We start from the raw sequence: 27,938 nt of genomic DNA on the forward strand, positions 1-27,938 counted from the left end.
GGAGGGCTTCCTGGAAGAGGTGGAATCCTTTCCATGTGGATAATAACTGTACCTATTTCATAGGGCTGTGGAGAGGGTTAAATGAGATATGTTAGTGACAAGCTTGGCACAATTCTGGGCACCTGGTGAATGTTCAAATCGAGGCAGCTCTCATGTTACTATTATTATCATTACATCATCATCATTATTATTATCTTGCTTACCTTGCAAAAATAAAAAGGGCAACTTCTCAACTTTAGAATATTTTGCAAATGAAATTATCTTCAAAAGGTGCCAAACTCCAATATGTATTTTAAAAGCAGAACAACAGGAAACAAAAATTCCCCATTTTCCGTTGACTCTAAGCCAGAAACTTGACCTTGGGAATCATAAATTTGTATCCTCTCAGGAAGAACTGGATTTTAAAAGCTGGCATCTTAAATTTTTACCTCAAGCACTTAGCTGCTGCCCTCTCTACTCAATCATAGGAAAGAAACAGCAAGGGATTAAGAAAAAAAAAATTTTTTTTTAAACATCGGAGAGTTTGGTTCTCCTGAAGAGGTCAGAAGTACAGAAGCTAATATACATTTTACTCAAGCGACCCCAAGAGAAATCAAGTTCCCTGGAAGACCAAAAGGCAAGGTAGGATCTGTTTAAAAGCAAGCTCAGAGTGCAATCAGATTGTGGGGGGGACACAAGGTAGCCACTAAGCTGAACCTCCAAAATAGCATCTGGATATTTTGGGAGTGTCCTTGGCAGAGCCCGGCAGGAACCAGGGGCCTGTCTGGACACCTCCTCCTCGGGTGCACCTAAAGAATGCATCACCCGGCCTCCCCTTGACCCAGGCCCCACCCGGGCCCCAGAGCTGTGTCAGCAGCAGTATAAATGTTACAGAGATAAAGGGAGATATTTAAACACCCAGAAATCATCTTCTAATTTAGGAACCAAGCTGCAAAATATCTTTCTCCCTTAATGGCTTGAACTGGGAGTTTAGATTCTGAACCTCTTCTCTTGCCAGGCCACCAAAACATCTTCATGTATTAATAGAAGTCGAGTGTGAGGCTCCAGGGACAGGAGGGCTGTGGGTCTTAGATTGTCTGGAATCAGATGTTAAGACCATCAGAGCACTTTCTGGGACTCTGTTTACTCTCTGCTTCCGCTGGGGCTTTTAATTGCCTCATCATTGCTGCTGTTGCTGCAGTAATTATTAAGCACTTGCATACTTGCACAAGGAGTGTGCAGTCCTTTAATTACGTTCCTTCCCGCATCATTGTCGGAGTCGAGTTGGAATTGTTCTCCCTGTTTTGCACAAAAGAAAAAGAAGGCCTGGGTGAGTGAACAAGTTCAGGGTCAAAAATTAGTCAGCATGAGGGAGATGCCGGATGTAGGTGGATACAGGGCAGGCACTAGTTCCGGGCCAGTTTAAAATGCTTGCAGGTCTGAATTCAAGATGTGTGTTTTTTTTCTTGAAGAAGTGGTTAAGGAGTGTATGTGTGTCTGTGTGCTGAATGTCCGTGTGTGGTGTTTTATGAGTTGGTCTGTATATTTGTGTCTGTGTGCGTTCCTGTGTTTGTTTGTCTATGTGCTTCCGTGTGTATATCTGTATATCTGTCTGTCTGTCTATAAGCGTAAAAGGGGGGGCAGAGGTGAGAGAGGGAGGCTGATCAGGAGACAAGGAGAAAAATCAGTTAATAAAGCGCAGAATGGCAAAGCTGGACACACCTTTAAAAATCATCTGGTCCATACTAAGCTCTCAGTGTTAACTTTGGTAGGTGTGATAATAGCACGGTGACTTCTTTTTTTTTAAGTGATTATCAAGTATTTACTGGTGAAATGACAAGAGGCTTGCAATTTGATTTAAAATACTCTGGCAAAGAAAGAGTAAGTTGAAGGGAGATAATAAAGTGAGATTGGCAAAACGTGGATAATTGTTGAAGATGGAGATCAAGGTATTTATTATATGTTTCTCTCTATTTTTGTATATGTTTAAAAGTAAGTTTTTTAAAAATCCTGTATATCAGTGCTGCAAACTAGCATCCTGTGGGTCAAACATTACTCATAAAGATGTTTATAAAAATTGAACTAGTTGCCAATATTTACAAGTAGGAGATTGCATATTAAAATCTCGATGTCCAGCTTTTCTTGAAAAATCAGAAACTCTAGTAACTCTGGTCCCACATTCCTTTTGGGTAACAAAGCTGGGAAGCAGCTGGAGAGCACCCCCTTTTGATAGGGCCTCAGTTTGCCGAAGTCCCCACCATTCTCATTCCTCCTGACACTGAGACTGTGTACCATCCCTCTTAGGTCACTGTTTCTCTTTCAGTAGAAAAAGAAGTGAAAGAGTTCTCTTGGAGCAAAGACTGTTATTTGCCACCCAAAGGTCTCATTTTTTACTTCTTTCTTACTAATTGAACTTCCTACACTATTGGGGGTGGAAATATACTTTAAAAATCATATTTCTTAGCTTCTCTTGAATCTAAGAGTGCCCTAATGATTTTGTCCCCCAGAGGACATTTGGCAATGCCTGGAGATGTTTTTAGCTGTCACAACTAGAGAGGGTGAATACCAGTGACATCTAGTGGACAGAGGTAGGGATGCTGCTACCCACAACAACTGTGCAGTCCCAAATCTCAACAGTGCTGAGGTGGGGTGGCCAATGCATCGCAAATGAAAGTTGATGGTGGGGCTTCCAAGAAAGCTTTTTGGTACCTGTCATTCTCCTTCATTTTCTCTGCAATGCAAACATGATGGCTGGAGCTTAAGTAGCTATTTTGTGACCTTGGAGAGAGACATTCTTTGCTAAAGATGGAAGGAAATGGAATCCCTGACCACATGATGGAGTTACCATCCCTGCCCCTTGGAATGCTGACCTCCAGACTGATTTTATGTGAAAGAAATAAATCTCTAATTTGTTTAAACTGTTGCAGTCAAGTAGCTGTTACTGTCAGCCAAGTGCAGTTTCTAAATGATTTATCTCATAGTTCTTTATGCTAGTGGGTAAAGGAAAGATAGACAAGAGGGCCAAATCTTAAAAGTAAAACAGGAAACGCATATTTCTTTGTGGCAATGACCCAGTCCACATCCCTTGTACATGGCACTTTTTGGCCTTTGTGGGCATTTGAGTTTGTAACTCTTGGACTGGTCCAACCCCTTCACCCAAAATATGAGGAACTGAGGCCCTCAACAGGTTAACGATGACCTGAGGGGTAATCCACAACATAGTCTTTCTCTCCTCACATTTCCAAGAAGCCAAGGCCCATGTAGAGTTAAAGAATGTGGTCTCTGGAGCAGGCCTGCCTTGGTTCAAACACTGGTGCCACCGTTTACTAGCTCTGTGACTTTAGGCAACTCACTAACTCTCTCTGTCCCTCAGTTTCTCATCTATAAAATAGGGATGATGCTAAAGACATCTATTGCCTTCAACTGTTAGGTGGATTCACATCAATCAGGGGCCCAGCAGGAGTAGAGTTTTATGAATGGACTGTTTAAAAAGGTGTGGGCAGAGTGTAGAACCCACAGATGCTACAGCACCCCAAGGCTAGTAACAGAGGGGGTGTTACCACTAGGTTGCAGTAACAGAGGGGGCATTCCAACCCCTAGACAGTAAGAGTGGAGGCGTTATCACCCTAAGCCTAAAATAGCAAAGACGAAAGTGGTTGCCAGACTTGGGAGCCCTACAAAAAGGCTGTCTGAAGGAGCTGTGACCTTCAGTCTAGGGACATAGTGGCCCAGGGTCCCAACAGGAGAGCTGGGGGAATAAATACCCAGACCCACTCTGTTCCCTTTCTCCCATCTCCTGCCAATGTCTCTCATTGGTCAAACCCAATCAGAAGCCAGAGGGCAAGAGAGCCCTTTGATGCTGTCCATATATATCACAGAGCAGAGTGAAGACTGGAGGAAGAAGGAGGAGGCTGGAGACCAGGGCTTGCATCCCTGGCTCATGACTACAAACTTCCGGACTATACCACGGGAAAGAACAGAAGGGTCCTCTCCCTCCTCCTTTCCTCTTCTCACTGGCAGGAAGGAATATGGTAGGAGCTAAAACAGCCTTTTTAGACCACAGAGTGGAAGCCACAGGTTAGGGGTGCCAAGCAATGAGGTAGTACAAGTTTGAATCCCAGATAAGGTGGAATCACCATCATCAACTGTTAACCTTTGGGACTGTTCCAGGAGAGAATTAAAGTTATTTTTTAAAGCCAGTTATTTTGGCTTTTATTATCACCATTGAACTGATACCCTGACCAATACAAGATTTAAGGGATTGGGGGTATAGCTCAGTGGTTAGAGGGCATGCTTAGTATGCATTGAGGTCCTAGGTTCAATCCCCAGTACCTCCATCAAACAAAACAAAACAAACAAAAATCCCTTAAAAAAAAAAAAAAGATTTAAATCAGGTGTTTGCTCAGACCTTGTAACTATTTTAGGCTGAGCTTTTTAAACCAAGCAAACGTGACTGGAAAGTTACAGACTCTGCTCAAAAATACTGGTGAGGGTTCTGCTCTCAAGGGAGATTCAGCATAATACAATAGGGAGCAGTGTTTGGTGGAAAAAAAATTTTTTTAACATCTAAAATTCCTGTGGAATTGAGATGTTCAGTAAGCCAGGTTCATTTGTCAGCGATCCAACCACTCTAAGCTCATAGGGGGCCCACTTCCTAGTTGCTACCGAACAAATCCTGAGATGAGCTCTGATTGGACCAATCTGTACCACATGCTCATTCCTGAACCAATCATGGTGGTCATTGTAGTTCAATTGTTCTGATTGGCTGGAGCTGAGTCACGTGCTTTTGTCGGCGGCAGTATCACGGGAACCTCCTGCAGTGAACTTGTGGAAGGAGTGGTTCCAATGGAAACGCAAGGTGCTTGGTACAGAAGAGAATGCGAAAGATGCTGGAGAAACCCAAATTAACAAACATCCTTTTGTACTCACCAGTATGAAAAGAAAGAAAATTTAGAAAATAACATTAAGTATCATGGCCCCGGTTGCCGTGGGATTTCAGATCAGCCTCTCGGCAAGATTTCTTTTCGGCAAACAGAAGTACTGAGACAGACTAACTGTTCCCTGCCTACATTCAACGTGTGTGGTGTGATTATCTCCAGAAAGTAACTAAATAAATAGGTGCAAAAGATGCCCCCAGCTGGAGACCCAAGGGACCTTTACAAAGCTACCAACAGAGCATCCTCTGTGTTTCAGTAACTACGTGAAAGACAACAAAGGAATTCATGTGAAATACAGGGGGCGATTATGTACCAAAGGGTAGGGTGTGAGGCTTATTAATGCCAACGGGAAAGATGAGGTCCTTCCACCCAGTGAATGGAGTCATCTGCTTCGTTCCGGATGGAATTATTACAGAACTGTTGTTTAATTGGATAATAGCATGTTCCACTCTGTTGTTAGGGGAAGATTTAAAGCAAGACTGCAAGTGGATCTAATTGATATCTTAGTCTGGGTTTCCCCAGAGGCAGACCCTGAGACAAAGATTCAAGGACAAATGACTTATATGGAAGCCAACAGACACACCAGTAGGAAAGAGTAAAGTGAGGAAGGGAAGGGAGAACAACCAAAATTGAGCAAGTTATCAAGACAGTTACTACGGAGGTAACTGGAACTTAACCTCACCGTTGTAGAATACATGTCCCAGAGTTACCCTACCTGAGGGACTAGGGAGCTGGGGTACTTATACACCACTGCTTTCTATGCAGGGGTTGATGGCTGCTGGGCGGAAGGGAGAGAGCATTAATTCTCCAGCGCTTCTAGCCTGCTTGACTACAACAGCTGAGGAAAAAACAAACTCATGCAAAAAGATGAAGATACTAGCAGTTAGAAGTTGGGTGGATGAAGTTGGGCAAATGGTAGAATTTGAGGCTCACAGACAGCAACTTCTACTCCCTAGGTGCAAGTAGATTCTTTGGGAGACAACCTCAGGAAGAACAATGAGGGAAAATGAGGTAGGGAAGGGAGGAGTGGTTCCAATGTGTCAATGAGTTGGTTACCTTTATGGGCAACTGGGACTCAGTCCCAGTAGGGACCTCTGGAAGATGTTTTAGAGTACACTTCAGAATTGTCCTGTGAAGGGGTGAGAAAGCTGGGGTATTTATCCATAATGCCCATCTCTCAGTAGTGGAAGATACTGCCTAGGGCACTTCCCTGGTGACCTGCTGTGTACATGCCGAGCACATCGGCCCTGGGGAGTGATGCAGATGCTGGAAGTTGGAAGCCATAGGCATGTACAAAACCATCCACCAAGCTGCAGGCAGTCCTCCAGGGTGGCCTGAAGGGGATGACCGTGGGCACCAATGCTGGCCAGAAAACTCAAGAGACAGAGGAAAGAGAGAAGAAGATACAAAACCAGCATTTACAAAGTGCAGGGCATTTGACCTCCATTAGTACATTTAATCTTGTTTTTATAATTCCCATTTTACAGATGAGAAAACTGGGGTTTTGGACAGGGAATGTGACTTGTTCTTGGTAACATGTAAGTTAAGTGGCAGTACTGGAATTCCAGCTCAGATTTAATCTACAAAGACAATGTTCTCTGTCTGTCTCTGTCTGTCTGTCTGTCTCTCTCTCCTCTCTCTCTCTCTCTCTCACACACATACATTTATTTTTTCCCAAATGATGTTTAGAAAGTTATCAAGACTGAAGTTAAGAGAAGCCTTCTGGTGTCCTCAAATTTTAAAGATACTTTATGAAAGATAGTTTTCATTTGCACTGTTCATTCATTCAGCACATTTATTAAGCAATTACTGTATGGTGAGAACAAGACAGACAAAATCCTTGCCCCTTAGGGCCAGCAGGGAAAAGAGACATTAAACAACTAAATACACATACATGTGGGAGGCAATGGAAGTATAGATCTTAGAGTGCAGAAGTGGGAAGGGCAAGGGGAAGTAAAGGGCACCAATAAGGGGAAATTACTTGATCACTGCTGTGATACAGGTTCTCAACCTCAGCACGACTGATACTTTGAGCTGGATTGTTTTGTTGTTGGGGACTGTCTTGTGCATTGTGGGATGTTTAATTTTGCAGAACTGGACCCTAAATAGGGTAAATCTTACTGTAGATAGATTATGTCTTTTTTGTATATATTTTTTTATTGAAGTATAGTCAGTTTACAATGTTGTATCAATTTTTCATATACAGCATAATGCTTCAGTCACACATGAACATACATATATTAGTTTTCATATTCTTTTTCACCGTAAGTTACTACAAGATATTGACTATAGTTCCTGGTGCTATACAGTATAAACTTGTTGTTTATCTATTTTATATATATTAGTATCTTCAAATCTCAAACTCCCAATTTATCCCATCCCACCCCCTTTCCCCCCAACCATGTTTGTTTTCTATGCCTGTGAGTCTGTTTCCGTTTTGTAAGTAAGTTTGTCTGTCTTTTTTTTTAAGATTCCACATATAAGTGATACCACATGGTATTTTTCTTTCTCTTTCTGGCTTACTGCACTTAGAATGCCAATCTCCATGTCCATCCATGTTGCCGCAAATGGCATTTTTATTATTTTTATGGCTGAGTAATATTCCATTGTATAAATGTACAACAGCTTCTTTATCCAGTCATCTATTGATGGACATTTAGTTTGTTTCCATGTCTTGGCTATTGTAAATAGTGCTGCTATGAACATTGGGATGCATGTATCTTTTTGAATTAAGGTTCCCTCTGGATATATACCCAGGAGTGGGATAGATAGATTATCTCTTAATAAAAAAAGTGAAAAATAATTATTTCAGAAGACTTTACAATAGAACTATAAATTGTACATTTGGAGGGAAATCAAGCTTGGTGAGAACACTGAAGCAAATCTTGACTCCAGTGGGGGAACTGTGTCAGCGGGAGTGAGAATCCAGGACCATTCGGACCACACTTACATGTAAGCAACTGGGCGAACTTTATGGAAATGCAGGCGTTTGATGTTGGATGTGAGGAATGACTGTTTTCCACACATAAGAAAAAGATGGCTCCAAACAGGTTAATGCAAAAGCACTCTGGGGAGAACTACTGGATTTCACACCAGTCTTTGTGAGCTTAGCTCATGGGTCAACCAGCCTTGCTGAAAGAGGGGGAAACTCCGCTGAGTAGAAAAGAATCTTGTTTGCTCAAACTTGTGGCTGTCTTCAGATTATACACTCATTTAGGGCCCATTTAAGAGATCTTGTAGAGCTTCTTTAAATGGCATTAAAACTTAGTCTCAAAAGCAGGAGATCGACATAACATTTAAGATTTAGGCAACTTTCAAAATCATATCTGGTTCGTCCAAACCCGAAAGTGAATTGGGATTTTGTCTTTTTAAATGACACACTTTAGTGCCAATAACAATAGAGACCAATGAGTCAATGGCCCATGCAATTTCAAAACTGTGGTTTTCATCTTATGGCTGGTGGGGACTTCCACAAAAGTCACAATGTTAATACAGGAACAATGAAAAAAAAGATGGAAACATGACAGAGGCGTAGACCAATGTCTGTATGTTTACACAAGTCCAACTAAACCCTCTGCTAGTGGTATTTATAAGTATAACCATAAATGGCAGGGCCCGCATATGTCCCTGGCTCTGCCATTTAGTAGCTCTGTGGCCTGAGGAAGTCCCTTCATCCCTCTGAGCACCAGCTTTCTCATTTCTAAACTGCAGATGGTGATAGGACCTGCCTCATAGGGTTGCTGTGAGAACAAAATAAGACACTGCGTGTTAAGTAAGGTGATGTATTAGTTTCCTATGGCTGCTGTAACAAATTATCACAAACTTAGTGGCTTAAAGCAACACAAAGTTATTGTCTTCTAGTTCTAAGGTCAGAAATCGAAAATGGATTGTATGGAGCTAAAAACCAGGTGTTGGCAGAGCTGTGTTCCTTCTTAGAGGCTCCAGCGGGGTATCTATTTCCTTGCCTTTTCCAGCTTCTAGGGGCCTGCCAAATTCCTTGGCTTGTGGCACATCCTCCATCTTCAAAGCAAACAGCATGGCATCTTCTGATCACTCTCTTGGACCCTTCTTCCGTACTCACATCATCCTCTCTGACTTTGATCCTCCCTTTTATAAGCACCCTTGTGGTTACACTAGGGCCACCAGAGTAATCCAGGATATTCTCCTCATCTCAAAATCCTTCGCCTAATAAGCCCTGCAGAGTCCCTTTTGCCACATAAAGTAACACATTCACAGGTTTAGGGGATTAGGGCATGGACCTCTTTGGGGGGCTCATTATTCTGTCTACTGTAAATGGCTGTTAATGGTGTTATCTGTATAGTTTGCTTGTTACAAAATCTCTATAGTAATGTAGAATACTGATAGTGACATATTGGTAAAGGGGGAAAAAAGATGTTCTCAAACTGCTGTATGAAAAGCTTCCATAGGACAGAAGACTGGGAGAATACACACCAGAATGCTAACAGTGGTGATTAGGGTTAAATTGGTGTAACTAGGAGTGGTGTTGCTTTTCTCTGTTTTTTGGTAGCACTTTTATATTACCTTTATAATAAAAATATTTTAATGAAAATCTTAGCGAATCTGAAAATTGAAATATCTTAATTATACATGTATATTATTTTTATATATTGTTCTGGCTATCAACTGATGCATGACAGATCACCCCTAAATTTAGTGGCTTAAAAACAACAGTTTATTATTCTCATTCACAGTTCTGTGGGTTGACTGGACTTGGCTGAGTGGTTCTCACGTGGGTTCTCTCAGGCCGTGGCAAGCAGATGCCTGCTGGGGTTGATGTTATCTTGACTTGGGCTGGACGTCTCAGGGTCCTTCCACTGGAGTGGCCTGGATTTATTCCATGGTGGCTCAGGGCTACACAGGTCAGGAGGCCCAGAACTGGCCCAGCATCACTTTCACCATGTTCTGTTGGTCAAAACAGATACAAGGTCAAGGCCAGTCTAGATCCCAGGGGGTGGGAGAGTAGACTCCATATCTCAGGGGAAAGAATGTTTGACAGCCATCTTTGAAATCAAGTTAACATGCACCTGACTCTTTCTCTGCCAACTCCTCCCACATATCGTCCTGGGATGTTACATGCTTTCCTCCTCCCCAGCTTCATTCTGGCTTGTCTCCCTCTTCTTCTTTGAGGGGAGTATCATTGCGGAAGCACATCAAAGTTTTGTGGGTTTTCAGTTAAGGCATGAAACTTGTCCCCTCCAGCAGCATCAAGAGCTTAAGTTTCTTAGAGAAGATGAGGTGAGCTTTTTTGTTTTTTTCTGCTTGTTTAACATCCCTTCCCACTTCCTGGGCCAGGATCCCAAGCTTTCTGTGGGGGAACTCTGGTCAACCACAGTGCCTCACACTCTATTAGCCTATAAGTGGCCAAGTGACCTGGGCCAAGCCAAACAAACCCTCTCTGAAATTTGAATCCTCAACAGTGACAAACAAATTCTGAAAAGAAGTTTACAGTGGACACTGTATGAGACTCCTCACAGACTATTACATCCCAGGTGCAGGGAGAGCCTGATTAGGCTAAACCAGGGTTTTTTCAGCCTTTGTACTGTTGATGTTCCAGAATAGATAATTTTCTGTAGTGTGTGAAGGAGGGAGGCATTGTCCTGGGCATTGTAGGATATTTAGCTGCATCTCTGATTTCTACCCATGAGACGCCACTAACACCCCTCTAGTCATGATACCCTCAGATGTCTCCCAGCATTGCCAAATATCCTCTGGGGGCCAAAATCACCCCCTGTACCTCTTGCTGATGATGGGTTTGGGGTGAACAGACCCAAGCCAGTTGAGCCAATGAGACACCAGGAGAGATTTCCTGGGGACTTCTGGCAACAACACTTCTGGCAACAACACTTCTGGCAGCAACACTTCCGTACTCTTAAGAGAGAGCCAGGAAAAGCTACTCTTTCTTCCCTACTGGATGTTAACAGTTTTATAGCCTGATTACTCCTGGCCACCACTTTGCATCCACAGAAGGACCCAGCTTTCAGTGGAAGCCATTATGTAGATGGTAGAGGAAAGAGAGAGAGAACCAGGTTCTCAAATACATCCTTGAACCTCTGAGTCAATTTTAGAGTTGCCCTGCCTACCAACTCCCTTACTGCTTAAGCCAATTTGAGTTGTCCTTCTCTGTTACTTGCAGCCATAGCGTCCTAAGTGCCACATTGTCAGGGCTGAAGAGGACACTTGCCGGCTAATGCAATCAAGATCCCCCGGGGCATGCTGATTCTAGTCCTTTTCAAACTTGCTTCTGGAACTTTCTCTCTCCATTTCTATACAGTGCCTTGCATCCATCTCACAAATTCCCTTCTGTTCCTATTGGCCAGAACCAATGTCATGATTTGCAGGAGGGGAATTCTGTTACCTCAGCTGACTAATTTCAGCCCCATAAAAACCAACATTTCCAGCCACCATACCACTTCCATGGGGCTACCTTAGAACCTGTTTGCTGACTCACCTGCTGTTTCACAAAGTGCTGCTTATGAGGCGTGCAAGAAAGACTGAACCTCATGTGAACAGGTCGATGAGAAAATCAATACAGAAAACATTCCGGTAAGTTCTAAAGGCAGTACCACACAGGGTGGGTCATGCCCAGGGCAGATGAGTGGAGTTACCCGGTGCACCCCGAGGACTGCCAGATTTATTAGGAGATGAGAAGTAGGTAAAAGGGCAAAGAGAAAGGCAGGATTTAATGGTCATAAAGGCCCTGGCTTCATCACCAGCTTGCTCTGGGACCCCAAGGGAGCTGCTTCTCCCTCATCCGTCAGATGAGCTTCTGATCATACTCACTTCTCAGGGCTGGTGTGCGCTGTGCCTGAGGCACACGCCTAACCGGTTTAGGGATATGTCTCAACTAGCTGAGGTGTAACCATGAAATCGTTTTATTTTTATAATTACTACTACCAAATACTCTCTGTTGAAACTTCCCATTTCCCTCTGGGTGACATTAAAAATACTAGCGTAGAAGGAGTATTCATAGTAGAGGCAGCAGCCAGCTCTCACGGCCCTCCCCACGTGCCAGGCGCCGCTCTGAGCACCTCGCAGAGATTAGTTCGCCGAGGCCTCACAATGACCTCATGAAGGAGGAACCCCGTGTTATAGACGCAGAGAAACAAGAAGTTCAGCAATTTGCCCAAAGTCATGCAGCTCTTAAGGGGTGGGCTTCCTCCACCTTCCCTCTTCCAGTCCCACCACTTGTCAGGCTCTTTTGGTTACCAGAGCTGTCTCCTTTCAGCTCTTAAAATAGAACTCAAAATTCCTCAGATTAAAATCTCAGTCTCAACCAGTGAGCCACAGCTAGACCCAGCGTGGAGGAGTCTCCTGGCCATAATGCCGACCAGAGAAGGCAGACACAAAAGAGCACCCACTGTGTGATTCCATTTATGCAAAATTCAAAACCAGGCATAACTAATCCAGGCTGTTCAGAGTCAGGATGGTGGTAGTCCTTGAAGAGGGCATGTAACTAGTAAGGGCACAAAGGCGGTTCTCCGGGGAAGCCGGTAGAGTTCTGTATGTTGATCTGGATGCTGTCTATATGAGTGTGTTCCATTGGTGGAAATTCTTTAAACTGTGTACTTATATATTTTTTTCTGCATGGGTGTTATATTTCAGTAAAAATTTACTTGAAAAAACTTCAATCTAGAATTCGATTCATCATTCTGCACCCTTCCCCATTCCATCACCCAGTTCGAGCAAGACATGGCTCTAAGGGCTTGGGGGGGGCAGGTAGGAGTTGAAGTGGGGTGCCATTCCACTGAAATGGTTTCACAGGGAGCCCTGAAGCGAGGTGGCTGTCCTCAGCTGCTAGATGACCTTTGAATTTAGACTGAGTGACTTAGAGGGCCCCGAGGGCCCTTTCATCATTTTATTGTATATGTAAAGTGCCTGGGGCAAAGCATATGTAATAGGGGGGATCCCAGGATGGAAACTCAACATTTTCAATATCTTGAGGACTAGAAGTTGGGATGGCATCATCTTTTAAAGATGCCAGAAGTTTGTGGAGTCACAGTTGGTCGAAGACAACACTTCTCCTTGCAGCCTTTTAGACAGTTAGACAGAAGGAAAAGCCAAAGTCCGCTGTCTTAGGCCGAATTCCTCCAGAAGCCACCTGCTGAGGCAAGGACTTGAATTCGAGTAAGTGATTTGAGAGGAGATGGCGGGGAACAGCAGTCCCGGAGTAGGGGAAGGAGGCAGGAACAGGAAGGGAAGGGCACTCAGGAGCAGATTGCCACCGTGGGCCTGGGCCCAGGGGGCTCAGTCCCGCTGGGGACCTCTGAGTTGCATGACCTGCGGAGCAAGGAGCTGAGGTTCTTATCCACTAACTCCACTTGTCATTGGTTGAGGGCTGCTTCTGAAGACATGTGCTTTCTGACCAGACCCTGCGGGGGAGCTGAGCCCGTTCTGGTGGCCAGAGAAAGCTTTCAGCCAGAGAGCTGCAGGTGTGAACGCCGTGGGTGGAGGGGATGTGTGCAGGCCATCAGCATGATGGGCACACCTGTCCCCAGACATCTTGTTCTCTGATCTGCGTAAGTGTGGTCAGCTTAAGTGTTACTTAGAGACAAAAGCGTTCCCAGCTGATACGGGAAGATCAAGGGAGGCTGGAGTAGACTGAAGTAACCATTAAGAGCAAGAAGAGACAAGTGATAACCAGAGTTCAAGGAAAAGGTATTCAGATTTCTCAGAAAGTGTTGTGGAGGCGAAGGGACTTGATTTCCTGCTGCATCATGAGATGGGAATTAGATCTCACTGATTGTTTATTAAAGGAGGGGATGACCCCCTCTGGAGGGTGAAGAACTTGAAAACCTTTAAGTTTGATAAAGAGAGGGAGAGAGACAGACCGGAAAGAGAGAGTGAGAGATACAAGAGGGGAAGACGTACAGGGGAAGAGGGAGATGGAGAGGAGACAGAGACAGCCAAAGAAATGTGGAAACACACATACCAAAGCGGTAAGTCACTGTCTTAAGCGGTGAGACTAAAGCAGTAAGTTTTCTCTCTTTCGTATGTGCTTTTAAAGATTTCTTCATTAAACCTGTATTGCTTTTGTGATTAGACAAAAATTGAGAAAAAAAAAGTTCCCACCTGCAATGCTACAATTTACAACTGAGGTGAGGGAGTGCTCACCTTGAATCGCTTCTCTCTTTAGTTCTTTCACATTTCTTGAAATGATTTGAATTCAAACACAGTTTCCTTCCTTCTGTCCCTCCTTCCTTCTTCCTTTGTTTGGGGAAGATCTGGGTCAGAGTCGGCTCAGTGCTGAACCAGAGCTGCGGCTGACAGTGGGTGGATTAAAGGTAGTTTAAGGAGAAAAGAATTAGAAGCTGCTTTGGAACTGAGAAGTGGATTAACTTCTTCCTGGCTCTACCTCTGCAAGAACTGTCTTGTCCCAGAATAGTATTGGAGGGCAGTGGGGAGGGAAATGTTTAGGGAGGTGATAGAATTGGGTTTAGATGATTCACTCTTTCATATATTCATTCAATAAATATTCAGGGAGCACCTCTTGTTGCCCAGGTCCTGAGCTACCCTGGGGATAGACCAAGATGAATACTACACAGACCATGCATGGGAGGAGCTCACGGTCAGCTGAGAGAGACACACATCTGGACTAATAAGACCAATACTAGAGGATCGATCTGTGCCAAAGTAGAGGTTTGCACAAAGGCAGAAGTTCTGCTTTCGCCTCACCCAGATACAGATCTCGGTCCTAAAATGCAGAAGTAAAAATTGATGAGGGAGATTCTTATTTAAAAGAACAGTGGTGACAAGCTAATGCAGGTGGTTTCCGAAAGATCTTGACTTCCAAAGCCACTGGTGCTTTGTGGAAAGAATGAAGCTAAACTTGAGACCCAAAGGGCTGGAGGAAGGTAGAGATGGAAGGCAGACAGTGTATCAGCATGCTTTTGGCTGCAATAACAAAAAGACCAACACAAAGTGGCTTCAATGATTAAAAAAAAGTTTGTGATCTTTACAAAGAAGTCCAGATTGAGGTGGTTCCCAGAACATTTCAGTGACGCGATGACTTTGCCAACAACTCAGGTGCTCTCTATGTCTGTGCTCCCCGAGCCTCAGTTTGTGGAAGAAGAGGCACAATTCCTCCCACGTGTCTCTCTTCCAAAAGGGAGAAACCTTTCCCAGAAGCTCCCGGGCAGACTTTGCCTTGCATCCCATTTGCTGAGCTTGAGTTATATGTCCATGTCTAACTGCAGAGGTGGCTTGGAAAAGGTATAGCTCAGTTTTTCAGCCTCTGTTATAATGGGTGGGCTCGGTCAGCCAAGAAAAAAGGGGGAAAGGAATGATGGGTAAATAGGCAACCAAAAGTATCTGCCTCAGAAGGGAATTAACATTCTCTGGGCACTATTTGTAACCCTAGCTGTCCCCAAAATTTCCAGCTTCCCCTTTAATATATAAGTAACACAAGGAACCCATGACTCGAAGAAGACCAAACTTTTTTATCAGGTTCTTTCTGCAGGATATTACTCAGAATCTCTGGGGGATATTCACATGTCCTATGGACCATCCCTCTGGCTGCTTAGCAACCACAGTGAGCTGTCTCTCCCAGGACTTCTACTGCCCTTGTTTGCCTTCTCTTAACTGCCTGTGTCGGGATGCTGCTCCTGTCCCCAACACCATCTTGATCTGGAGGTGGTACACTGCCCTCTTCCTTAACAGCCCCCAAAACATGGCTGGGTCAATAAGAATATAGATTCAATGGCTATAACTAAGAGTCCCACTAATGGTGGCTTGAACAGAGCAGAAGTTTATTTTTAACAATAAGAATGAAGTCTGTAAGCAACCTCCCATGGAGGGAGGCTTCCTCATCCTTTCTCTCTAGAATTTAGAGCCCTACTCTTCCTTGCCTACCCCAGACATGGGCAGTGGGACTATCCAGTTCCTTCAGGGGAAAGCTCCACCTACTGTGTGGTTCCCCGTGGCCCTGATGAGGGCACCGTGAGAGGTAAGTACATTCCCCTGAGTCTGGATCCCTCTGCTTTCAGTCAGTCCCAATGTGGGTCTTCTCCATAGGTCTCCTTCCAGCACAAGGAGAGGAAAAGTTCAGGCCAGCCCCGCTCTCTCTGCACAGTCAGGTCTGAAATGGAAGACCATTTTCATCTTCAAATATGAAAACTATTGGAGCAAATACTTGATTAAAAAGACACACACCTTCCCCAAGTACTTCAGGAACACTTCTAACTAAGTGTAAGCTGAGAAGTTAATTCTTTTTCTCTAAAAGGCGGCCATCCTGCTACAGACCCCACTCAACTCATAGACATTATGTCCATGCTGCTTTGTGACAGGGGACAAGTTACATAGCCACTGTTTCCTCACCTGTGAAATGAGGTTAATAACAGGCCCTGTCAGAGAGTTGTTGGGAAGCTGTAGAGAGATAATGGAGGTAAAGTGCTAGCTTAGCACAGAGCCTGGCCCAGAGTTAACACCCAATACAGGTAGCAATTGTAATTATTATTACTAAACAATAATAAACAACTCAACATGGGGGATCTGTATCTGAATAATGTCACTGTTTTAAGACTTCCCCCAAGAGCAGTGGTTCCTCCCAGAGTAAAGCGGGGAAACCATTTCCATTTTCAAAGACAGAAACTGCTTCTAACCTACTTCAAGAATTTGAAAATCTAGTCTCATTTCCAGGATTGGCTATATAATTTGCAAGACCCTATGCAAAATGAATATGCAGGGCCCCTTGTTCAAAAATTATTAAGAATTTGAAGACGGTGGCAGCAGAAAATTAAACCAAGCACAGGGCCCTTCTGAGCCCAGGGTCCTGTGTGGCTGTTTAGATTACAAACACACCCAGCCAAGCTGGCCCTGCTCACCTCCACCAGCACAGCAAAACTCAGAGATGTAAAACAGGATGTTGCAACATATACTATGAAAATATCTGGGGGCAGATGGTAGCCTGCTTTTCCCCCTCAGCAACCTGTACAATCGCAATAACAACAGCTACATTTATTAAGTCCTTGCCCTGAGCTAGTGACGAGGCTCAGACACCATCTCATTCAACCATCACATCCCCGTCTTAATGTAAAAGATAGAAAACTGACGTCAGAGAGGGTAAGGAACCTGTCCAGGGGCATACAAGCCCAAGCCAGCCAGTTGGCAGAATCTGCACCCAGAATCATTGTGCGCTACCAAAGTGTCCCACAGCCCCCACCCCTCCAAACTGGAGGGTGGGAGAAGCTGCAGTGGCCTCCGGAAACCCTCCCAGACTCCTCCTTTGCTGAAAGTGTGGGTCCAGGTCTAGTTTCCATGCTTGGGTCAAACTTCCCTGCTCGAACCTTCCCCCATGCCTCTGACCCTCCTTTCTCAGAACTCACATGATTCCTTCTAGTTCCCCTGAGTGCCTGCTTCTCTCGACGCTGGGCAGTCACCCTTTAGGACAGGCAGCTCCATATTAGATTTATTTATTTCTGTTTTTATTTTTAATGGCTTGGAGTAAAGTCTGAAATATTTTCAGGGGCAGTGGGGGAGGCAGGGAGAGTCTTCACAGGATGTGGAAGAGCTCAGTAACAATGTGAATGAGGAGCTTCTGGGCTGCTGACCTTCCTCTAAGTTCTGAAACAATGCAGAACTCACATGTATTAATAGAATTTCAGAACTGGAGGCAGCACCTAGAACTAAACTGGGTTCAAATCCTGGCTCCACTAGGATTTCTTAGCTGTGTGACCACGGGCAAGTTGCTAAACCTTTCTGTGTTTCAGTTCAAATGGGAGATAATAACAGTAGTGGCTTCACCGTTTTGTTGTAAGTGGTGATTATTATCACTACTATCATGTCTTCATTATAATTATTATTTGTTTAGAGCTCATGAGAGTTCTTGAAGAGACTGTGTAGCATTATGACACAGATGCTGAAACCAGACTGCCTTTATCTAAATCCTACTTCCATATTTATAGCTGTGTGACTTTAGTTAAGAAATTGATCTCTCTGGGCCTCGTTTCTTCATTTGCCAGTACTTCCCTTGGACAAAGAGACTGGCTTAGGGATAACATGTGAGACTCAATTGGACCAATGTGATTCAAGGCCAGGACTTGTGCTGGGCCCACAGTGGGAAAGAAGCACTTTTTCCATCGGAGTTGCTGAGCTGGCAGGATGTGGGCCTGGAGCTGCTGGGTCCATCCTAGTTACCGGAGGAAAGCCTGTCTGAGACTAAAGCTAACACAGGGGGCAACAGGAAGAGAGCTGGAGTGAGAACGAGTCATGATGATATTGTTTGAGCCCTCGGATGCTCAGTGTCTGAAGCAAGCCACCTTTGGACTTCCCAGTTTCATGAGCCAGTGAATTCCCCATTTTGCGAAAGCTACTTTCAGTTGAGTTTTTCTCACTGGAAAGCATCCAGGCTGACACTAAGAGGTTAAGCCACTTGCCCAAGGTCTGAAAACCAGTAAGTGGCAGACCCAGGATTTAGAAGCTTCTAACCTGCTGTGCCCAGATCAGCATTCTGTATTTGGGTGTTCATTGATTTTACCTCTTTCCCCATTTTCTCATCTGCAAAATGGGATTATACCAGGCTTGCAGGACTGTTGGGATATATAAAATGTGAAGTCACACTTAGCACTCTCTGTGGCTGGAGGCTGAAGCTCTGTGCATCCAGTTTCCAGTGCTGCAGGCCTGGGTTTTGCCCCTGGTTAGATATTCCATCTCAGGGATGTCTTTGGGTGACCCCAAATCAGCCAACCAGTCAAGGTACCCAAACTATGTTAGCATCTCAGCGGGAAGGGCCTCTTCCTCTCCTGGCTGTGTCCTCACTGGTAGACAGAGGGAGCTGGATGACCCTGAGGACCCTCGAGGTCCTATGCTATGAGATAGAAAGAAGCTCTGTCATCTAGGTTTCTGGAACCTTCCAAGGACTTGTGGGCCAAACTGGGAATGACCTGTAGCTCAGGAAGACAGCACTGAACCAAATCGACTTAGTCACTTGTCTTGATGAAGTTTACGTTTTGTGGTCGAGATGGATGATAACACATAAACATGTGGCATAATACCACGTGGTTAACCAACAGTAGGGAGAAAATACGTCCCCAAATGCCTGGTACGTGCCGACAGGGAAAAGGGATAGAGACTGGGGGAGCTGTTTATTAGGGCCATCAGAAGGGGCCTCTCCAAGGAGGTGACATCTCGTCAGAGACTAGTTTGGGCTCCCTCTGAATCCCAAGCTCTCAGCACTGTGCTACCTCCCAGAAAAAAAGACCAGGACAGATTTTTTACCAGGAAATTTGCTGACACTGCTAAGTTAGGAGTTGATGATCCATCGGAGGCTTGGTAAACAGCCATCCTTCTATATTGACAACTCTTTAGGACATTTTTAAAAGTTTAATGGGTCATTGATTTCCTCCATTAGTTAAATCTGTGAAGGAAAGGCCTGAGAAACCACGTGAGACCATTCTTCAGGCAAGACTGCCAGGAAATGGTTTTAGCTATCATAACACATGGTCATTTGTTTATCTTCTAACCAGTCATCGCTGAAAGATTCCCAATCATCACCATCACATCTCTGGGGGATACCAGGGCCTGGCTGGTTCTGGGCCAGACCTTGGCAGGGAACCGGCAGAGCTTTACAGATGAAAGTCAAGCCTCAGAGAGCCACAGAAGATTCCAGTGCCTCAGATCCCTCCTCTCAACCCAATATCAGCAGGACACAGACAAGAAGTCAAAGTCCCTACCCTCATGGAACATTATAGTTGGGGGCAGCAGAAGGAAGCAAGCCAATAAATAAATAAAGAGGAGGATTTTACAGATGGGTGCTGTGATGCAAAAAAATAAGGTCACTGGTAGGGAGTGACTGGTGGCTATTTTAGAGTCCATGGTCAGAAACCTTCTGCAGAGGTGGCATTTGACCTGAGACTTGAAGGGTGAGAAGATCTGCAGGAAGAGTGTCCCTGCATCAGGGATAGCTGGTGCAAAGGTCCTGAGGCAGAAACTCATTCAATGTATTAGAGGAGTGGACTAGGGTAAGGAACAAGAAAAGGAGAGGGGTTGGGGAGGTGGGCCAGGGTTAGGACTTATTTGGGTTTCATTCTAAGAAGGATGGAAACTATTGGAGAGTTTTACATAGAATAGTTTCATGATCCAAACATTAAAAGGGCTCTCTGCCTGCTGGTGTGTGAATGGATATAATGGTGATTAGCTGATACCTGAAATTAGGGGTTTCATTCAGGACCAGTATTTCTGACAAAGTCTTACCCTCTGCTACTTTAGGAGGTTGAGTGGGGGGGCCCTCAAAAATATATGTCCAAGTCCTAACCCCCAGTACGTGGAATATAACCTTATTCAGAAAAAGGGTCTTTGCAGGTGTAATTTATCTTGGATGACACAGAGAAGAAAACTGTATAACGACAGAGGCAGAGACTGGTTTATGCTGCCACGAACTGAGGAATGAAGAGGCAAGGAAGGACTCTCCCCTAGAGACTTCAGAAGGAGTGTGGCCCTGTCAGTATGTTGATTTCAGACTTCTGGCCTCCAGAACTGTTCAGAAATAAATTTCTGTTTCTTTAAGCCACCAAATTTGTGTTGATTTGTTACAGCCACCCTAGGTAACTAATACATCCACTAAACACACGTGGACCCTGCTCTAGCCTCCTGTACCACCCCCTACACTCCTCCGCCAAGATCCTGTGCATAGCTTTGGCCCCACTCAAAGGCGGCTCCAGTCACTGGGTGGCACTCCCTGCAGGCCTGAGGGCCACTTGGGCTCCAGATGGGCATCTGATTTATTTACTTACTTAGCTCAGCCCATGGGGAGAGGAATGAACCAGCCCTGTTCTCTGTTTCCCCCAAGGAGCTCTCAGTTCTGTGAGTTCCAGAGAAACTTGCACTCAAAGAAATAAGGGCAGGAAGAATATACGAACCTGGAGTCACTTAAACAGCTAAGACTTAAATTAGGCAGCTTCCAAGTGTAAGGTTCCCAAACTTTTCACCTGAATGGGCATCTTTTGTTAATTTCCCCCTCCATGGAATACTCAGTTTCTAAAGATATTGTCTATCAAACCAATTGCATTTGTTCAATAAGAATTTACTTCCTACCTGTTATTATTTGAAAGTATATAGTAATGAGGGCTCATATTTATTGATCCACTCACTATACTAAAAGCATTATATATACTCTTTCAATCTTCACACCACCCTATTTATTATCTTCATTTTACAAAGAAGGGAACAGAGGCAGAGAGGGGTTACATAATTTGCCCAAGGCTGCACAGCTAGCATTTAGTAGAGCTGGAATTTGGATTCAGGCAGCTTGGCTTCAAAGTGAGCACTCCCCTGGAGACTGGGTTAGAATCCTGGCTTTGATACCAATATGCAAAGCTACTCTGGGCAATCAATTTTGCCTCTCTGCACTTCAGTTTCCTCATCTACAAAATGAAAATGATAAAAGTGCCTATATTTTAGGGTTGTTGTAGAGATTAAATGAGTAATGCACTTGGAATGCCAGGCACAGTGCCCGCCACAAGCACTCAAGGGCTGAGCTCGAATTCAACACAGCTGCTCTGGGGAGGCTGAGATGGGAACAGTGAACACAGATGATTCCATCCTGTAGGTTCTCTGACCCCAGGGAGTTCACAATCTCCATGTAATGTGCCAGGCCCAAAGCTGGCTGGCTTAAAGTAAACCTGCAGGAAGGCAACCTGACCAGCCCTTCTCATATGTGCTTCAAGGACCACAGGTGTAGAATTAGCTGGCGTTGCTGGTGAAAAATAGATTCCTGTACCCGAATCCTTTGGAAGTGAGCCCAGAAATCTGCTATTATCCAACACACTAACGCACCATGGAATCTGTGCTCCGTTGAGTCCACTCTGAGCAGGATTTCCTTGCTAGTTTGGGAAATACTGAAAATCATTCCAAGACCCCCAACCCCATTCATTCCTGCAGTGCCCAGGATAGGAGACCCCAAACAGAAATCTTGAGTTTCAGACAAGGACAGTACATTCAGAGATAAGTGGGCCTTCCCCAGCAGCCAGGTGAACCATGAAGAGCTAAGTTTCATGAAAAAAAGGGCGGAAATCTGGCCAGAGGCAGGATCTTGGAAGGGGGGTATGTACCCCCTCACCCATACTCCAGCTTGGAGCACTGAGGCCTGGGTCCTGGCGCTGCAGGAAAGATGCTTCAAGGTCACTTTGTGACTCAACGGACCGCGTCGAGACTTGAATTCAAGATCCGCTGGGGCCTTGCAAACCCGCGCGTCGTGGGAGGAGCGCACGGGGGTCGCCTAGGCAACGGGGGCGCGCCACGCCCAAGTTCGGAGCCGGGGAGGGGAGGAGGGAGCGCACGCTGCAGGATGTCTCGCGGGGCTGAGGCCGCTTCCCCCAGCACCTCCCCCGGCTCCGCCCCGCGGAAGTGCTTGCCGACATTCCAAAGCGATGATTGGTCCTTCTGCTTGGGGGCGGAGCCCGTGGCAGCGCGGTGCGTACTTCCGGCTGCCGGGTTGACATGAAGAAGCAGCGGCAGCTAGGGCGGCGGTAGCGGCAGAAGTCGAGGCTTGCAGCGGGACTCGGGGCGGAGAGCGCGACGCGGCCTAGAGCGGCAGAAGGCGCAGTGGGCCGAGGAGGAGGCGCAGCAGCCGCCCTGGCCCGTCATGGAGATGGAAAAGGAGTTCGAGCAGATCGACAAGGCCGGGAGCTGGGCGGCCATTTACCAGGTGCGGGACCGCCCGGGAGCGCGGCAGGCCGTTCTCTTCGGCCTGGTGAACCTTCCGCTCAGACCCCCAGACCCCGTTCTCCCTCCGGGTCCCGCCCTCCATCTCGGCCCTGCTGCTTGAGGATTCGACCCGACGGCGGCAGAGGCCGGCTCCCTCTCTCTTTGTCCCCGGGGTGGGCCTGCCCCTCTCCCCGGTCTCATAGTCTCCTTTGATCCCCCACCTACCTCACATCCTCCAGCCCGGATGACCTCTCAAGCTTGGAAGCCGCCCGCCTCTGCTCTCAGCGCGAACCCTCGCGCCCCGACCCCGCCCCCCTGCCTGTCCACTCTTTGTCCCCCTGGGGTTGCTAGAACACCTCCCTCCCCACGACTTCCTTTTCTAGACTGGACCACCTCAGACTCTCTTCCTTTGTCTCCCTAGGGGAAAGGGTTACTCTCCCCTCCCTCCCTCACGTTTCCTTTCCCCTAGTCTCGGTGTGCGTCGAGTCCCAAGGATGACAGTCCCTTCCCCCTTCCTGTTCATTCATTTAATGGATCTGAATCGGCGTGCCTCTTCCGTGCTAGGCACTGCCTAGGCGCAGGAGGTAGTGTTCGCTGAACAAGACAGACAAGATCCTATCCTCCATGGAGCGTAGAGTCGAATAGGGCAGTCAAACACATGAAGAGATAATTTCAGATGGTGATAAGTGCTATGAAGAAAACAAAACATAGTAGGGTAGAGAGCGGCTTCAGGGAAGGTGGGCTCCCTCAGAGAAGGGAGTCAGAGAAGATCTGTTAGAGGAAGAAACGTTTGCTCTGTTAGCTAAGCCCTGAGAGTATCAGGCCAAAGAGCCTTCCAGCCAGAAGTCCCGTAGTACCTACTTTACTGAGGCCGGAATATTACCCTGTGTCAGGCAGGCAAGGGAGAAGGTTAACGTTTTTACCCTCTCAAAAACAGCATCTTTTGCCGACGAGCATCTTATTCTTTGGTCATGTTTGAGATGATAGTGTCTTTGCAGTCCTCGTCTCCTTGTGGGTTATAGTGGTTCTTAAATTAAAAGTTAGGAAGATAGGGTTTCTGACAGATCTCTGCATCATCAGATTGAAAACGCGGAGAGGTTTACTTTCACAAGCAGTTAAATCCTCGGAAGAAAATATGTGCTCCCGATTAAATGTCATTGCGGGGGTTGTGGAGATTAACCAAAACCGCACTGGGTATTTTAAATACGTGATGTACAGAATGGAGAGATGATGTTACTTGTGTAAAGGGAGAAGGCAGATTATTCTGTTTTCAGTTTATGGGCTCAAAAGGCAAATTGTGAGGTCCATCAGCTGGTAGTATTAAAAATCTATTTTGAGCTCCACTTAAAAAGGAAAAAAGCTTTAAGCAGTTCTTTGGTATGCTTGACTAACAAAAGCCTTTTTTTTTTTGGCAGGCTTGGTTTCATGTGGATTTGCATCAAGCTTACTTGACAGGGTTCTTTTTACTTGCCCTGTGATGTATATTAGTTTCTGATAGACTAATATTTATAACCACTGTAATCTGTATAAGTATGACTGATCAATATATAAAATCTGTATTCCACATCTAGTCTCTCTGAGTTAATTGAATGAATTCCACTAGTGACTTTGAGAACGTGCACATTTTCTACATTGAATTTTATACAGTAGAGTCTAAAATGGTTTTAAATGAAAAAATTCTTGATCTGAAGTGTTGGAGTTGGTTATGATGTACCCCATCACAAGTGGGGGTGGCCTCCAGGAGGCACTGGGGAAAATCTTTTATACCAAAACTGACTCAGTTGACAACAACAAATTCATATTATAAAAAGTTCTTGGTTGAATTTGATTCCTTTCGGTTTTAGGACAGAGTGGGAGACCTGTCACCCAAGCATTGTTAGAACTGTGTTAAGCATGCCACTAGCTTGGAGCATGGTCGTCTGTTCATTTCCCTCATTGTTCTAATGTGTGTCTACCTCCTTGGGACCCCAGGAGTTAGTAGAGATTGCTGTACATTGAGATTTCTCTAGACTCTGAACCGATTGCCACATTCTTGGAGGTGGTTTCTTTTATTTTAGAGAATTATCCACTATGGGCTTTCTCACCTCTATAGTACAGATATTTTTCTTTCACAAAATTGAAGTCAGAAGCTCTTTTCTTTCTTGACGTTGAAAGTGGCTCTTTATCGGCCAGCTGTGGCATTTTTAAAAATGTAGTGTTCACTTGAGTCTAAAGTGGCAAATTTTCCAAAGTGTGCGTCAATTTACCAAAACCATTATTTTTCAAGAATTCAAAGAAATGTGTTTCTGATTGGTAGAAAATGGAAGTTAAAAAAATCAGTATTTTACAGCATGTCACAATGAGGGCGGCTTTATACAAAGTCATTTTGAGCTTGCTTAGTCTGTTGTGATTTCACAAAAATAATGTGTCACAAATGACACAAAAATAATGTCATTTTTGCTTAACATTTTGTAAACACGGCATTGCAGTTATTTCTCACTATGCTAACTTCTAACTAGAACAAAAGATGTAAAAACTTGGAAACAATTGGGAAAAGAACAAAGGATGAAGTAGATTTTTGAGCACTGAGAAATGTGATGGTTTAGAAAACAAATGTTTCAGGCAAGGATATCTGCTGGCTCAGTTTGATAAAATGAGCATATCTGTTTTTAATTGTTAACGCTAATAAATAGCGTAGATACTAATAAGCATCGAGGTCTATGAAAAGTCAACTTTGATAGCAAGTTTAAATGGCTTTAAAAATTGTCTTCTATCATTTAAATGATTGTAGGTCTGGTTTGAAAAGTGGAAGTAATTAATATATAGCAAGCCTGGAGTGTCCAGAAGAGAAGAGAGAACACAGACAGGGAAAAGGGATTGGGTTTTGGAGCAAGAATGAGAGAAGGGAGGGCTTGAATGAATGAAAAATAGGATAAAGCTACCCTCCATTTGTAGTTAAGGTTTGAGTCAGGTATTTTGCTCTTTCTCGCATCTCTAAGTCTTTGATTCTCTGACAGTGTTCACTAGTTTTCAGTATGAATGATTTGATTGTTTCAGATAAAGGAGAGTGCAACAATAGCTTGTGACTTGAAGGCAAGATTTATTCTATGTTAGAGGCAGGCTTTGTAAAAGGGGCCACTCTTCCAATTGACATTTGTTTTTATAGCGGCTTTCATCGTGAAATACGATCTAATGCCTGACTAGATTAAAACCGCGTTGTAACAGAAGCTCAGTAAAACTCCTTACTGCTATACAGCTTATGTTGGTATAGTTCGAGATGAATATTTAAATTTCCCAGTAATTTTTATTTAAATATGATTCTCTTCAGAGGAAAACTGTGTTTTGTGCAGAGGAGAAAGATCTATACACTATGACTCATTTCACTTAAGAAAAAAAGACAAACGGAAATGACATGGGGAGACTGGGAAGTTCTAGTCATCTTGAGTGACCCATTAGATCTAAATGTTCTTGTGTGGCCCTGGTTTGGGTGAACTAAATATAGGTGTCTGATCACCACTTTGGAAATGGCGCAAAGATGTTTGTAATTGTCTGGACTCAGATTAACTGGGGGCACAAGTAGAAATAGTGGAGGGAAGAATTATTTTGCTGTCATTATTTGTTTGACATCACTGGCATATTTATAGGAATACTCTGGTACTTTTGGAAGTACATAGTAAACCATGTCGGATGGTTCTGAGAAGTCAGCTGGGGGCTAATGGTAATGCAAATGATTTTCAGTCGCCAGTTACCTACCATTGGGCTCCATGGCCACTCTGCTGCATTTTGCATTTAAGCATGAACAGCTCCCCTAAACCTATAAAAAATGCCTGGTATTGAGTAATGTAATTTAATGTGTACTGAATTTCATAATATAAATAAATTTTAGAATTTCCTCTAGAGGTTTTTCAGACTATAAACTGCTGAAATAACTGTGTCTTTTGTTTTTCTTTTTCACGTTCTTTTTTTGAACTGTTTTCTGATCTTTCAGATTGCAGAATCCTTTTGGCAGTTTTGTCCTATGCTGTGCTCTTAATTGCAAGTACTTTTTCATAAGCCTGCCTGAGCACATATATATTTTGTACAAGCTGGCATCCCTCCTGCAGTGTTTGTGTTAATCCCTTCATGATAACCAATTAACACTGACTACAAATGGGCTGAGCATGTTTCTTTATACTGCCTGTGTTCAGGAAAATGGGAAGTCTCTCTGGGTCATTGTTTCCAGGACAGAGTAGTTGGGTACCAGTCACTTGGTGTGCGTGTTTTGAGTAGCCAGGAGTGCTGGGGACTACGGAATGGTCCTCGACTCCCTCTGCCACATCTCATTGATTGGTCACCATGGCGGCCTTTCTACCATCCCAGTAGTCTAGGTTTGCGAATTCTGCCTGTAATACTGCTGTCATTTCTAGTTTCACACTACAGAAATGCATGAATCCTCAGCAGTCTCTCAGCATCTCCCCCCGCCCCACCGTGTATATTCTTCACATTATCACTGGAGTAATTGTGTTGAAAACAGACCTCAGCCTGTCCCTGCTCTGTTTAACTACTTCTGTGCTTCCGTTTATCTGTAAGGTCCAAGATCCTTAGTGTGGCAGCCAGGTTCCAGCCATCCCCTCGCTGTACCTTTTCTTCTCACCACACCAGAAGGTGCATCGTTATCCAACTCATCCTTATCTTTCACTCCTCTGTACGTGGCTCAGCACTTTGTCTCGGCTGCCTTTCCCGCTCACTCTGGCTCGTGCCTCCCAGCTCAGATGTGTGCCCCATCGAGCTTGATTTTGGTGCTCTCACCCGTGTGCGTCCACACCCCTTTCTACCCGTCTCCTTTAAAGTCCTGCTCTCCCGGGAGCTGCTCCTTTTTGTCTGGGTCCAGCTCCTTTAGAGTCCAAGCTATGGAGGTCAGCTGTTGAATCTTTCTCATTCATTTTGGTGTCCTCTGCACTGGGCACAAAGTGCCTAAGAGGTGTTAGAGTTGAATGGATTGTCAGCACTTTGCCCCAGGCCATTACATTGTAAAGACGAACAAGTCATGGTTCCCACTTCCCGTTTGGGGGAGGAGGAATGATACACACAGTGGGATTAGCCCACATTAGTACTAACAGCAGAGGCCACTCTCAGGAAAACAGCATGATTTGAGCTGTGGCTTGATGAGGCGATTTGGAGTTGCATGCTGTGGTGGCTGGAAGAAAAGCTTGGGTTCTTACCCAGTAGGAGTTAATACCACCAGTTTGTTTCACAGGAACTTTTAAATTTAACAGCAAATTTGTACTTGGCCTGAGGCAAACTTAATAGGAAACTTGAAGGTGATACATCTGTCTCTCTAAGAACTATTGAATTACTCTGTCCTCATCACTCTTGACTTGTTCTCACATGCCTTCTTAAAGGGCT

At 44.7% G+C, this 27,938-nt stretch overlaps 1 protein-coding gene and 2 long non-coding RNA genes across 4 annotated transcripts in view; 2 read left to right on the forward strand and 1 right to left on the reverse strand.

Annotated features, from left to right (window-relative positions):
* Positions 1–20,364, forward strand: part of LOC105071853 (uncharacterized) — a 292,203-nt gene extending 271,839 nt beyond the window's left edge. The window contains exon 7 of the long non-coding RNA XR_012500660.1: positions 20,232–20,364. This is a non-coding gene — a long non-coding RNA (uncharacterized LOC105071853). The remainder of the gene's footprint in view (positions 1–20,231) is intronic.
* LOC141574061 (uncharacterized) lies at positions 8,608–23,173 on the reverse strand. The gene is made up of 3 exons (XR_012500662.1): positions 22,800–23,173; positions 14,049–14,197; positions 8,608–9,839 (listed from the first exon to the last, which is right to left on the reverse strand). It is a non-coding gene; the product is annotated as an uncharacterized LOC141574061 (long non-coding RNA).
* The window catches only part of PTPN1 (protein tyrosine phosphatase non-receptor type 1), a 61,435-nt gene continuing 55,850 nt past the window's right edge, over positions 22,354–27,938 (forward strand). Inside the window, exon 1 of one of the 2 annotated variants that reach the window (XM_010958614.3) lies at positions 22,354–22,575. In XM_010958614.3, the coding sequence (XP_010956916.1) occupies positions 22,513–22,575 (63 nt within the window). In that variant the 5' untranslated portion in view covers positions 22,354–22,512. The remainder of the gene's footprint in view (positions 22,576–27,938) is intronic. The other variant, XM_074347427.1, reaches the window with a different exon arrangement.

This window comes from Camelus bactrianus, chromosome 19, assembly GCF_048773025.1.
Source record: "Camelus bactrianus isolate YW-2024 breed Bactrian camel chromosome 19, ASM4877302v1, whole genome shotgun sequence".
Taxonomy (NCBI): domain Eukaryota; kingdom Metazoa; phylum Chordata; class Mammalia; order Artiodactyla; family Camelidae; genus Camelus; species Camelus bactrianus.